This window comes from Podarcis cretensis (assembly GCF_951804945.1).
Source record: "Podarcis cretensis genome assembly, chromosome: 3".
Lineage (NCBI taxonomy): Eukaryota > Metazoa > Chordata > Lepidosauria > Squamata > Lacertidae > Podarcis > Podarcis cretensis.
Window position 1 is genome coordinate 290,627 of NC_137172.1, and position 14,246 is coordinate 304,872.

The window sequence follows — 14,246 nt, forward strand, 5'->3', positions numbered from 1 at the left end:
ATTCCTGCACTGCAGGGGGTTGGACTGGATGACCGGGGGGTGGGGGGGTGGGGGGGTGGGGGGGAACCCTCCCAATTCTGTACAGCTGTTTAAACTCATGACTCCACGGCAGGGAGCTTGCTGGAAAGGGAACACACTCGTGCAAACACCGACTAATGGCAGGCTGCGCCTGGGGGGGGGGCTGGCTTGCATTGCACACCAAAGACACTGAGGCAGGCAGTGGGGTGGGCAGTAGCAGAGGGGCCCCCGTGCCTGTCTGGAATGTGACACGAAGAAGAAGAGGATGCGCAGGGGCAGGGGCTCAGCCTCGTCTGCTCTCTGGCTGGGCAGCTGAGGCGGCCCTGGCGGTGGAGGTGGGCAGAGGGGACACACACACCCCGCCACCCCTGCTGGCCCCGGGATTCCCAGCGCCTCCCGGCTGAGGTTGGCAGTTGGAGGGCACCAAGGGGGCAGCGCTGGGCTCAGTCCTGTGGGTCCTGGCACTGGCGGCAGCTGGCCATGTCCTCCAGGTAGCGCTCCACCTGGATGGTGCAGGAGACGAAGCCAAACTTGCTCTGCAGGACGGCTGTGGCCTCTTGCAGCACCACCTCCATGTCGGCACCAGAGTCTGCAAGGGGGAGAGACCCAGAAAGGGGACAGCTGGGCAAAGGCTGCACCAGCCTCTGCCTGCCCTGCACGCCCAAGGAGAGGCTTGGCGTTTGCAGGATCATCTAGCCCAGCATCCTGTTCTCACAGCAGCCAAATGCCTCTATGATCCTGGGAATCGAGATAGACTGCCTCTGCACCTGGAGGCTCCATAATGACGAGGGCCTGCTCGTCATCAGAAATAATCACCACCATACACAATAAGAACGAAAGAAGAGCTTGCTGGATCAGGCCAGTGGCCCAGCCTCCTATTCCCACAGTGGCCAACCAGATGCCCATCAGGGGAAACTACAGAACATCATAGGGGGTGTGTGACCTGAAAACAGGCATTTCCCCTCATTGCCTCTGTATTATGAGATGCCCTTTGCTGTAGTGGTCTTCTAAAGACATCCTTTCTCCCCTGGCCTTTCCTGATCCATAAGATTGGGTCCTGTTATTTATTTATTTGTCAGTTCCCCAGATTCCTGATTTTATGCTGCTCTTTTACTGGTTCCATGTTGCATTTTTCTTTTAATGAAACTTTTAAGTGGTGCACCACTTTGAGTTTTTAAAATATTAAGTGGCTTATGAAATGCCTTAAAATGAATAGATAACATTCCCAGATATACCAATTGATTTTTGTCCTGGACAGATGTGTTTTGCTTTTGAGGCATTTTAAACTCAGGGTAGCGTCCCGAAATGTGGTCCCCCTACCTGCAGTCTGAGGTGGTACAGTTCCCACCCCCATCGCCTGGGCCTTTTTCCCTCTCAGGGGCTGCTGGATTTCCTCAGGGGGTCCCAGGCACTCAGAGCCAGGGTGGGGTGGGGGTTGCTCACCAATTGCCAGGTGCACAGCCACCACGTGATGGCTGAGGGTCAAGGCCCAGAGGTGGAGGTTGTGAGCCCCCTTCACGCCCTTGACGGACAGCAGCACTTCCTTCACGGCTTTGAACTCCACACCCCGCGGAGATCCTGGAAGAGAGGCAGGCAGGGTGGTAACAGACTTGGCTGGGGTCCCTCCAAACCCCCAGCTCCCACCCTTGGAGGAGCAGATGGCGGTGCCGTCTCCCTGGAGCAGAGCAAGGGAGGGGCACCTCCTGCTGGAGATGGTTGCTCAGTAGTGTAGCGGGGGGCGGGGTCACCGGGGCAGTTGCCCCGGGCAAAAAATTGTTAGGGTGTGCAAAATTTCAACAACCGGTGTAGCCTTAAAACAGCCATGTGCTTCCACAAGTGGACTCTGATGAAAACGGCTTCTCCATGCGAACCAGAAAGTGAGCTCTCCAGACAGCGCAAGACCCTGGGCTCTGGCAACCCATGCTATGCCATGCAGACACTGGCAGACAAGGCAGGTGTAGGGGTGCAAATATCCAGAGTGTGGGGGTCAGGTGGGGTTGCTATGAGGAATTATGAAATACGGAGCAAGCCATTGTGTCCGCGATGAAAGCATGGCGGTGACTGGGTTTGATTAATTGACAATAATTTCTGATCAAATCCCACAAGCCTCTGCACCTCTGCCATTTGCTTTCTCTACACCTCAGACTTCCCTTAACCAGTTAACTAGGTGGCCTCATTTGACCCGAGAGGGTCCGGGTTGGAACTCACCTTCCATGAGCACCCGGAAGACGTCGCGGAGGATGGTCACAGTGGAGCCCACCACAAAGACCGAGAAGAGGAAAGTGCTGATGGGGTCTGCAATCTTGTACTGGGGCTGCAAAGCAGAGGAGGAGGAGAGGCAGGGATAGACACAGACAAGATCCCTGCACTGACACAGAGGACAGATTTAGGGGGCAGCCCCATTCCCCAGGCAGAAATCCTTGCATGGATGTGACACACTCCTCAGTGCTACTTTGGTTCCAACCCGAATGTTGCTTTGGTACGTAAATTTTGTTAATTAATTAAGTCTAATAAGGGGAGGTGGAGTAGCCTTCCAAGATATCTGGTATCAAAGATGCCTCGCTCTCTGTGGTTCCAGCAGGGGGAACTGGACCCAGCGAGTGGAAGCTGCAGGGAAGCCAGTGTGCCTGGACATTCAGGGGGAAGAGGACCGCTTGGGCTGCAGACAGGCCTCCTGGGGAGTTGGCAGGGTGTACGTTAAGGGCTGGCTCCACCACCGTTTGCCAGGACCAGGAAATATTTAAATAAGAACGCCCATGGTGCTCTGATTCTTTATTTGTGCTGCTTTTTTAATTTGGCAATTTAAACTGATCTACTGCATCGTTTGTATTTGATGCACTGTCCCTCTTAATTGCAATGGGTGCTGGTCAATGTAAAAAAAAAGGGAAATCTCTTTAGCTGTGATTCCTAGATGACTCTTGGGGGTCCCTTCCAACTCTACCATTCTATGATTCCATGGAAACGGACAGTGCTTCAGGGTGGGAGGTTCTGGGTCCCTATCCAGAGCAGGATTCCTGGTCCCCCTACCTTGAAGTAGATGACGGTTGCAGCCACGAAGACCCCGATGCTCTGGAGCAGGTCCCCCACCACGTGCACAAAGGCAGCTCGGACGCTGGTGTTGCTGTGGGTGGGCACCGCAGGCACACCGCAGGGGCTCTCCCCAATCCGCTCGTAGCCCCCCGTGCTCACCCCATGGCTGTGGGGGGAGCCCGACTGGTGCAGAAGGTAGGCCATGCTGCAGAGAGGGGTGGCAAGAGCTATGAGCCAAGGCTTTGGGGGTGGGGACACACCCTTCCCCTCCCAGGGCAAGGCAACCATTGGGGTACCACCCCAGACCCCCCAAGTGTTTTCCAGGGACATCCCTGATTTAGAGAAGCCGTCCTGGTTTCTGATTTGATCCTGGAATGTCTCACTTTTCCCTATTTCCATTGGAGAAATGTTGGGGGTTCTGGAGTTATCCGACCCCCAAGCCGTCTGAAGGCAATCCTGTATAAAGAAGGGTATTTTTAATGGTTAATGTTCTACAGTGGTACCTCTGGATGTGAACGGTATCCGTTCTGGAGCCCCATGCACATCCTGAAGCGAACACAACCCGCGTCCGCACGTGCACGGGTCGCGATTCACTGCTTCCGCACATGCGAGTGATGTCATTTTGAGCATCTGCACATATGCAAGCGGCGAAACCCAGAAGTAATGCACTCTGTTACTTCTGGGTCGCCACGGAGCACAACCTGAAGCTACTTCAACCCGAGGTATGACTGTATTATGATTTTATATATGTTGGAAGCTGCCCAGAGTGGCTGGGGCAACCCAGTAAGATGTGTGGCGTACAAATACTAAAATGATTATTATGGAATGGGACGTCCCTATTTTTATCAGAGAAATGTTGGAGGGTCTGCCATCCACTTCAGCAGCCTCTTGCCCACCACAGCTCTTGGGCCCTGCTTGTGGGCAGAATGCTGCCTTCTACAAAGATCTTAAGGGCTGCCATGTGGACGATGGAGCGAGCGTGTTTCCCCCTGCTCCAGAGGGGAGGACTCAAACCCAGGGCTTCAAGTGACAAGAAGGGAGATTCCGACTCAACATCAGGAAGAACTTTCTAACAGTAAGAGCTGTTCCGCAGTGGATCGGTCTCCCTCAGGAGATGGTGGACTCTCCTTCCTTGGAGGTTTCTAAGCAGAGGTTGGAGGCCATTTAGCAGAGATTTCTGCATTGCAGGGGGTTGGGCTAGATGACCCCCCGGGGTCCCTTCCAACTCTACCATTCTGAGATACTAGGGAGGTTTTTGAGCAGCGGTTGGCTGGCTACCTGGCAGGGATTCCTTGGCTGTGATTCCTGCATGGTGTGGGCTTGGGCTATAATTAAATGAACTGACCAGAGGCAGCCCCTGATAATGGGAGTGTGTTGTGCCTGAGAATCCGTCCTCCGCCTCCCTCAATGCCCCACGCCAGGCCTCACATGATGTTCACGCCCACAGCGCAGGCCGAGGTGCCCAGCATGGCGGAGGCTTCGATCTCGTAGTCATTGCTGATGATGCGGGCTGAGGCCAGGTAGACCAGCACTCCCGTGACGATCCAGATGGAGAGGACCGAGGCCAAGGCGCCCAGCGTCTCTGGAGGGGAGGGGAGAGGGAGATGCCAGTCAGGGGCGCCTTGCCAAAGTAGCCCTGTGCCCTCCCTCCAAGTTGGGGAGCACCAAGGCCAGCCCTGGGCCTTTTCCCTGAGGCTGCCTGGAACCTGAACCCAGATCAGAAGGTTGGGAGATGTTCCTGAGTCTCTTGTCCCCAAGGCCAGTTTGCAGAGGAGTCCTTTGCTCTGTCCTGAGAAGACTAGAAGGCTGGCATTGGGCCAGGGAGACCTGCTGCTGCCAAATCGCCGCTTAGTTCATGACTTAGGCCCCCTCCCATTCTCACCCTAGCCTACCTCACAAGGTTGGCGGGAAGCTGAAACACTGCTCCAAGGTCTGTCGAATAAAGAGCAGGGGGGGGGACGTTTGGCCCAACAAGTGTTCCTGAACTACAACTCCCATCAGCCCCAGCAAGCAGGGCTGGTAGCCAGAGGTGGGTGGGATTCGTAGTTTGGTAACGCCTGGAGGTTCCCTGCAGCTGCAATAGGACATGATTGACTCCTGCAGGGAGTTCTTTCGGCTCCCCACAAAATGGGCAGCAGGGAGGAAGAAGATGGGGGGCAGGAGGGGAAATGGACCCCCCCAAGCAGGATCAGAGAAGAGGCGCAGAAAGGCTATGGGGCTGCCAAGTCAAGCCCTGGCAGCAAGGAAGGCCCCTGGGAGAGTCTGGGGGTCTTTCACTTTGTGGGGAATAATAAATAACAATAAATTTTATTATATCCCGCCCTCCCCAGCCGAAGCCAGGCTCAGGGTGGCTAACAACAATAAACCAATACAACCAATACAAAAGCCATCAAAAAAGCCTTTTGATCTCTTTCAAGTGCTGAAGAGGCCATTTGAATCCATTTCTTCTTCTCTTTCATCCTCCATCAGTCTTCCCTCCACCCATTTGCCTTCTGCCTTTTTCAGGGAACAATTTGTGAGCCTCTCTGGCTCCTTGGCTCTATTCTGCCACCACTTCAGAGGGAAGCAAGAAGGGAATGAGGGAGGCAGTCACCCCCCCCCCCCACCAGCAGCCTTTGTACTGTAATGGGAGAAGCATCTCGCTGCTGCTGCTGCTGCTGCTGCTGCTGCTGCTGCTGCCGCCGCACCCCAAATGGGGCACCCAGAGGCCAGTCGGCTTGGCAGGCCCTCCAAAGGCTTCCTTTCTGCACTGCCTGATGAAGGCTTTCCTGCTTTTTGGGGGACGCAGTGCAGTGGCTGAGAGCCACCAGCTGGCCTCTTGGGCTGAAGACTGTGGTGGCGAAGGGGCAGTGGGAGAAGCGGGTGAGGCAGAAGCAGCAGCAGTGACCCTCGGCTGCCCCTTGGGAGAGCCCCCTCATGGCCTTGTGGGACTGGCGAGGTAGGGACCCCGTTAGAGGAGGTACCTGAGCGGTGCCAGCCGAAGCTCATAATCTTGGTGGCCGGGCGCGTGGAGACCCAGAGGGAGAAGAGGCTGACGCCCATGCTGCCCATGTCTGTCAGCAGGTGGGCTGCATCTGTCATGATGGCCAGGCTGTGAGCCAAGTACCCACCTGAAAGGCAAGCAGAGCTGTGTTGTGGAGGGAGGGGTGAAGGACCGGGGGGGGGGGGGAAGGCCCTGGCTCTAACCAGGATACCCGCTCAGCCCCTCTCAGGCAGACTTCCTGGCTCTTTGTAAGGATGAGCTGGGTCTAGTGCTGCTGCCGTGATTTTTCTCCTCTACCCTTTGACGGGTTTTTTGCTGTGTCAATCGCTTTGCTGTCAACTGATTCCTGCTCATTATCTTAATGAACACCTTGAAAGAGACCTCGGAAAGTCAGCAAAGAACTGCAAAACAGATAAAATAAATGTGAATCAAATGAAAATTGAAACATCCTCTCTCAGCCACAAAGTGTAGGAATGAATTCAGGCACTAGGAGAGGGTAGTTAGTTATTTTTCTTCTTTGCTCACATGAGTGAGATCAGCAGAGTACCACCCTTTGCAGCTTTAAACATGGAAGCTAAGGCATGTTTGATTTAACCTTCTAGAAACAATAATCCAGGATGCTTTAAGACAGGCTGGATTTTCCTGGTCTTACCCCCTGCAAAACAACAATCACACCAACATTGTTTTGTGAAGAAGTAAAAGTAGTATTTACTTACATAATCTAAGTCTTGAGGCAGCCATTACAGTAGCAAAATGAAGGCAGGTTTATAACTACTATCTAAGTTACGAAAGTATAAAAGTAAATTCAAAAATGGTGCGTGGGTGGTCAGCTTGAAGAAAGAGAGGGCTTCCCAGGCAGGAAAGAAGCAGGCCAAGACAGGCAAAGGAAGTGATCTCACAGAGTTCTCTCCAGCAAATTTTACGGGGAAAGCTCTGTGAGCCTCAGCCCCTTCATGTGCCCGTCTGGCAAAACATGACTTGTTGGCTTGACTGCAATAATATCCCAGAGGAGGCTCCCTGGGTGTCTGGCCCTTTGTCTCTCAGATGACCCCATCCACCTGGAAGGAGAAAAGCAGGTGGCCATCTGCACTCCCACCCAACAGGTGTGTCGTCCTTGTTTCTCGAAGAAGGAAGAGAACCCCCAGGGCATCCCAGAGAGCTTTTCTGTGCCTCTGAGCCTCTCTCGGGTCAATGGAGGTGCCTGCCACTGGCTTGGTGGTCCATGAACCTCCCTCCCAGAACCGCTTCCCAGCCCCACTGACCTATGACCTCTCCGATCATGAAGAGGAAGCAGACTCCGCAGGCGATGCTGAGCTTCCTCTGAGCCTGGAGCTTCAGCTGGCTCTGGCTGGGGGAGCAGGGCCCCAGGTGGCAGTGGGGGGCCAGGCGGCGCTCCATCTCCAGGCCCCCGGGCACTTCCGCATGCCCGTTCTCCAGGGGGAGGCTGGGGAAGGCATCCTGGGTGCCTGCAAACAGACTGAGAGAAGGCCGGAACATGAGGGGCGGGGCAGCCCCTCAGTCCTGCTCAACCCCCACAGAATACACACACACAGAGAATTAGCCGCCTCCTTCCTCATGCCACCCACAGCGGCCTTGTAGAGTCACTCCCCCCCCCCCATTTAACATCTTTAATTTTTATGTAAAGCATACAACCCAATAAAATATGAAACAAACGGGAACAAACACCCGACATGAACCAGAACAAATCACAGACTGGGTGTCTACCCACAAACTAAAGCGAAGGAGTTAGAAGTAATTTTGCAGATTCAGGATAAAAATGAATAGCAGTGTAGACTTGGGTATGTTTAGCTGGGGAAAGAGGAGGCTGAGAGGTGACCTGAGCCATCTTCAGATATCTGAAGATGGAGCAAGCTTGTTTTCTCCTGCTCTGGAAGGGACAACCCATGTCAAGGGATTCCAATTTCAAGAGAGCCATTTCCGACTGAACAGTAGGAAGAAATTTCTAATAGTCAGAGCTGTTTGACCAGGGCTTGGAAGGTGGTGGGCTCTCCCTTCTTGGCTGCCAGTCAGGGAGTCTTTTGCTGCGATTCTTGCATTGCAACTGATTGGACTAGATGACCTGTCAAACTATACAATTCTATTCCTATGATATCCTATGATAAAGCTTGTGATTCCCAGTCGTGATGTATGGAAGTGAGAGCTGGACCATCAAGAAGACTGATCGCCAAAGAATGGATGCTTTTGAATTCTGGTGCTGGAGGAGACGCTTGAGAGTCCCATGGACTGCAAGAAGATCCAACCTCTCCATTCTGAAGGAAATCAGCCCTGAGTGCTCACGGGAAGGACAGATCCTGAAGCTGAGGCTCCAAGACTTTGGCCACCTCATGAGAAGAGAAGACTCCCTGGAAAAGGCTCTGATGTTGGGAAAGATGGAGGGCACAAGGAGAAGGGGACGACAGAGGACGAGATGGTTGGACAGTGTTCTTGAAGCTACCAACATGAGTTTGACTAAACTGCAGGAGGCAGTGGAAGACAGGAGGGCCTGGTGTGCTCTGGCCCAGGGGGCCACGGAGAGTCGGACACGACTAAATGACTAAACAACAACAACAATGATATCAGAAAGTGGAGGACTCTCCTTCCTTGAAGGTCCATCTGCCTGAGACTCTCTAGCTGTGATTCCTGCATTGCAATGCAGAGTCACTAGGAAAGGAGTGTAAGAGACACTCAAATGCCAATGCTGGTCTCCTGACTTTCCTAAGGGAGCAAATGCCTCTTGATCTGTCAAGGTCTCTGTTGTAATCCACCCAGGGGATCCTGGGCAGTGGGCGCATTCCAGGCTGCACAGGGAAGCCACACAGGTCAATACCAAGCCCTGAATGAAGGGCGCTTTCTTGCAGAAGAATGCTCCTCTTCTGGGTTTGGCCTCCCCTGCCGTGCCCCTCACACCCCTTTGGAGCAAGGCGAGGTCTTTTGTCAGCGCCTGGCCTGATCAGATAGATGCATGTCAAGTGCTCCCAAGAGCCTCGCTGGGGAGGGAATTAATAGCCAAGCTGGCTCCGTGACTGTGGCTCGTCTCCTGGGGCTGCGGGGAGATTTCATCATCTTCCGCCTGGCAGGAACTGGAGAACTGTGATGCCCCTGGACAGGTTTGGCCACGGTGGCTGCTTTGCTGCCAGAAGGACCCATTTGGGGAGGCAGCTGGGCCCAGGAGCCGAGTTCGCGGGTGCTGGGCTTGCAGGAAGGAGGCAGCCCAGAAAGCCAGAGGGCAGAATCCTGGAATGGGAGAGAATCGGCTGAGCCATATCCTTATGAAAACCTGCTTTTCTCCAAATAAGGAGACTAAAAAGAGGAAGGTAAGAAAGGCTGATCTGTTAGCAACAGGTCTCAGTGTAGAGAAGCCGTGGTGGGCGGAGAATCTCCCCCTCTTCTGGATGGCATAGAAACCTGCACTTGAGTCGTCCTTTGAAATACCTCAAGGGCCCCCCAGTGGGGTTCAGGCCCAGGGCGTTCAGTTCAGTGGGTGGGTGCGCACGCCAGACACAAACGTGACTGGTACAGCGTCCATTTCTCCCACTGCACCTGATGACTTTCTGTCTGCTGCATCAAGGGAGTTCCCTTTGCTCGTCCCTGTTTCCCAGGAACAGTCCTAGATTTACACAAGCTGTCCCGGTTTCTGATTTGATTCTGGAATGTCTTACTTTTCCTTAAGACATCCCTATTTCCATCAGAGAAATGTGGAGGATATAGAGTTCTGCTGCCCCAAAGCCAAGGAGAGAAGGAACTATAAAGTTTTCTTTTAAAATGTTTAATGCTTTATTATGTTTTTACATATGTTGGAATCCACCCAGAATGGCTGGGGCAACCCAGTCCGATGGGCAGGGTATTATTATTATTATTATTATTATTATTAATAGATGTCCCTATTTTCATCGGAGAAATGTTGGTGGGTATGGAATGGCTGCCGTGAAAAACTCAGGAAGAATTATCCTTATCCTCCATTCTTGTCCGTCCCGCCCCCCCGCCCCCGAGTTTGCAGGCCTTTCTCTCCTCTATTATCTCACGCCTGGGAGCCTCCCAAGCGGCTCCCCACCCCCTGCAGAGCAGTATCACGTGGTCCCCTCCGCCCCCTCCCACCCACGGACGGCTGCTGCTGCTCTTCGCTCCATCACTTGCCCCCGCAAAATCCTTTCTCCTTCTCCCGCCTCCCCCCGCAAAGACTGGCTCCCGCAGGCGGTAGAGAGAGAGAAAGGAGCCGTCGAGGGGCGCTGTGCCTAGTCTGAGCAGGGCCCCGATCCAGGGAGCGTAGCTCATGCAGTCCAGACATTGGGGGGGGGGGCTTTTCCTTCTCGTCTATACGCACAAGCTGGAGCAAGAGACTCCCGTCAAGAACATGCGTGTCCGTGTTTCGAGTTTGTGTGAACGCGCGTGTTTTCCTTTCTGCGGCTCAGAGGCCCCCTTGCTGAATTCAGACCGACTCGACGGCGACCCTGGGCTGAGACAGGAGCTCCAGAGCCGGGACTGGAGCCATTGGCGGGGCCGCCCCGCTGCTCTTCCGGGGCAACCCCCAGGACATCGCCGCCGGTCTGGGAGGGAGGAAGCCGCGCCGCGCCGCGCCGCGCCAGGGTGTCGGGGGTGGGGTTCTCTCCCATGGCCGGGAGGCGCAAGGAGTCCGTGGCGGAACCCTCGAGGCTGTGGGAGGAACAGGAAGGGAGAACGGGCGGGGATCCCGTCGAGGCCTCGAGAGGAAACAGCGATGGGGAGCGAGAGAGCGGTGCCCCCCATCCCACTCGAAGTTGGGGTTGCCCCAGCCAGGAAAAGCGAAGGAGGCGCAGGCAGACCAAAGGAAGCCTAGGGCACGGAAGCACGCCCTCCTAAGGCCAGAAATTGGGGCCCATGAACCCCAGTACCCTCTTCTCACAGTGGCCCCCCAGGTAAGAAGGGGAGGGTGGGAAACCCGCAAGTAGGACCCGGGCCCAAAAGCAGCGCTCTCCCGTCCTGGTGAAGCAGCAGCGGGTATTCAGAAGCATCGTCGCCTCCAGGTCCAACCCGCAACTTCTCCTCGCTCCAGACCCTGGACAATTGGGGCTGCCCTCTTCTGAGCCTTTTCCAACTCTGCAATATCCTTTTCGAGGGGAGGCAGCCAGAGCAGGACCCCAGTCTTCCCACTTGCCTTTTTCAGCAGCTGGGTGGGGCTGGCATCTTCACTGAGCTCTCCTAGGACCCCAAAATGTGTGTGTGTGAGTGTGAAATCATCATCATTTATTTGCCTTGACGTACATCATTTAACACTTGTTTCCACTGAAATGCATTTGGCATTTTAACGCCCACTCGCTTTGTTGGGAGAAATCCTTTTAGAGCTCTTCACAATCTCTTTTGGTTTTCAGGATCCGGAGAAATTTGGTATCCGCAGCGAAGGGAACATGCACAGATCCCAAGAGGATCCGGGACGACTCCACTTTCTCCATCCCTCCATTGTTCCTCCTCTCTGCTTCCTGCCACTGAATCCTGATCTACACAAGAAATATCCTCTTACTCCCTGACTGCTGAGCTTACTCAGGAGTCATGGGCGAGGTATAGTGTTGAGATCCCACGTGCAACTGGATCACCTCTATCAGCTTCTTGTCACTTTCAACCAATAGCTTGGTGAGATCCGGCGGAGGCCCTGCTGACAGCCTCAGCAGGGCTTGTTCTTCTGTTTGTGTGGTTATTTCATCTTTAAGAACAGAATCCATCCCCTGCGCACTCCAGGCATTGGCCCCAGCCGCCCACGAAAGAGAGACAGGGAGGGAGAGGAGAGAAGGTAGGGAGAAATGTTTTACTTGTACCCCATCCGCCTCCCTCCTGTTCAGCTACGTCACCCCACCCCACGACTTCCTCTTACTCAGTTTCCCTGTTGGAGGATATTTCGCACTTTCCCCTGGATTTACTCACACTGAGGAAATGAGTTTAGGGATACAAGAACTCTCGATTTATGGTGGGAAATACTAACTTGACAGGAAAAACTCTCATTTTAACTAAGGAGGAGCAATGAGCCCGGCTCCCTCTTGCATCTCAGAGGCCGAGAGAAGGAGAACATGAGGCCGGAGACCTGAGGAGTATCGGTCGAGCTCCTGATGGGAGGTCAGCACAAGTTAGAAGGCAGTCTTGGAAGCGGGGCAGGTCCCCTCTCGGACTGCTCTTCCCCACGCAGACCCACGGCAGCCCCCAGTGCAAGGAGAGTCCTGCGCCCCAGCCCTTCCCACAGGCAGCCAACCTCGCAGGGCAGAATGTCAACATTCCCACACAAAATAGCAGCTCCGAGCGTGTTGGCTGAAAACGTGACAGGCAGGCATTCGTCAGGGGTTGCTCCCCCGTTGCCGCAACGCTTCCAGGGCTCCAGACAGGCTGGGCTGGATTCCAGGGGCGGCGGCCTCCCCCCCCCCCGCCCCCAGGCAGCATCTCAGCCTCCAGGCACCTGTCCTTGCCGTTGACCTCAGTGACCTTCAAGGCGCCTTTCCTTGGCCAGGCTGCTCTGGAGGACGGGGGGGGAGCTGGGTTAGGGGCTGTCTGCACAGGGATGGGGAGCCTGCCCTCCATGTGTGCGCCCCCCCCAGCTCCTCAAATGCAAGCCCCGGAAAACGAGGCAGCCACGCTCCCCCAGCGCAGATTTCGCCAGCCCACCGCTCAGCTGTCCCTCCCTGGCACCCGGCAGAGCCTTCTGGAGGCAGATGGGGGCACAGAAAACAAGCTGGCACGTGCCAAGGAGGCAGGCTCGACGGCACAGGAAGCGCCTCGTGGGCTGGCAGCGAGGGCCAGGCATCCCCCACCCCCCCCCTCGGGGGGCTCTTTCCAGCCACAGCTGTCCTGCTCCCCCCAAGATGCAACGCCATCACTAGCGGCTGACCGCCGGCCCGTCCATGAGGTGCCCTCTCGGACAGGCGAAAGGCCGACGGGCCTCCTCACCGGTGCTTGGTGAGTCTGTTTCTCCCCCTCGGGCAGTGAAGCTTGGCTGACAGGTTGCCCCCCGAGCAGGCCCTGGAGCTGCGAGGTTTCCAGCATGCTGCGCAGGCAAGGCGACACCGACGTGGGTCTGGGGGGGGGGCAGAGAGGGGTTCTCCGACTGCTAACTCTATTGAGAGACTCCCTGCCTTTGGTGCAGCAGCCCAGACGTGACGAGTGAGGGAGGGGTGTCAATGCAGACGCGGCAAGGAAAGGCTCCTGTGGGCTCTCCGGGAGCAAGGAGCCCCCACCTCCAGCGAGGGGCGAGAGGGACCCCCGCCTCCCCCCCCCCAGTAACAACTGAAACGCTCGACACCGGCAGCAGAGCTAAGGCATAAGCGAAAGATGCTCCGCAAGGAAATGAGAAGGAGACGCCCCCACCTCCACGATTCCCGCTCCCCCCCACACACTTTTGCGCCTCCCCCTCCCGCCGCTCACGTCCCACTGCCGTGGAATTCCCCATGAGCCGTCGGGGGGGGGGGGCAGGAATCCAAGGATGCCCTGGAAGGAGGAGATGGAGGAGCGGCACAAGGCGACCCCCTCTAGCCGACCCCCTCGCAACAAACACACGAAGTTCCCCAGAAAATGCGGGGATTCCCGAGCGGGGGGGGGTGTGCTGGGGGGAGGCAAGGCGGGGAACCTGCCGGGTGGGGGCCCGGGGACTGGGCAGGGAGGGGGAAGAGGCGGCGGGGGTCCCTGGCTGTCCGGGGAGTGCGGGCGACCAAACGCCACTTCGCTCGGCAGGAGCAAGTAAGATTAAAAACCTCAGGCCGCTTGTGCGGAAAAAGGCAGCCGGGGGCCATCTCAGAGGGGTCTTCAATTGGGTCAGGGGAGCGCCTGGTGGAGTCTCCGGAGGATCCCGGTGGAGGAGAGGAAGGGGCTTCTGCGCGTGGGGAGGCGTGGGGACCCCCTTACCTCTTGAGGCGGACGCTGCTGGAGCTGCTGCTGCTACTGCGGCTGCCCACCAGGCGAGCGCTCTCCGAGGGGTCCCTGCCGTCACCCGAGGGGGGCTCCATCGCGTCCAGAAAAGGAGAAACCCCCTGGCTGCCGCGCTCTGGGCCTCGGCCTCAGGCAGAGGCGCGCCGGGCACTCTCCATGTGCTCTCAGGAGACTCCGCGTCCTGTTGCTGCTGCAGCCGCCGCTGCCGGCGCCGTCGAGAGGTCCAGGCAGAGGCAACCCCCGGTGGGCGGGGGGGGCGGGCGGAGGAAGGCCCCGCCCCCTAGCCACAGGCCCCCGCCCCCTGCGGGCCGCGAGAAGAGGCGCCTTCAGACGCCCC

The 14,246-nt window shown here is 56.2% G+C and overlaps 1 protein-coding gene across 1 annotated transcript; it reads right to left on the bottom strand.

The window, feature by feature from the left end:
* Positions 1 to 105: 105 nt before the first annotated feature.
* SLC30A3 (solute carrier family 30 member 3) lies at positions 106 to 14,120 on the bottom strand. Its single transcript, XM_079968899.1, has 8 exons — positions 13,886 to 14,120; positions 7,294 to 7,508; positions 6,012 to 6,158; positions 4,477 to 4,630; positions 3,046 to 3,253; positions 2,227 to 2,332; positions 1,462 to 1,596; positions 106 to 607 (listed from the first exon to the last, which is right to left on the bottom strand). The coding sequence occupies exons 1-8, from the start codon at positions 13,984 to 13,986 to the stop codon at positions 462 to 464; spliced, it is 1,212 nt and encodes a 403-aa protein (XP_079825025.1). The 5' UTR covers positions 13,987 to 14,120; the 3' UTR covers positions 106 to 461.
* Positions 14,121 to 14,246: the final 126 nt, after the last annotated feature.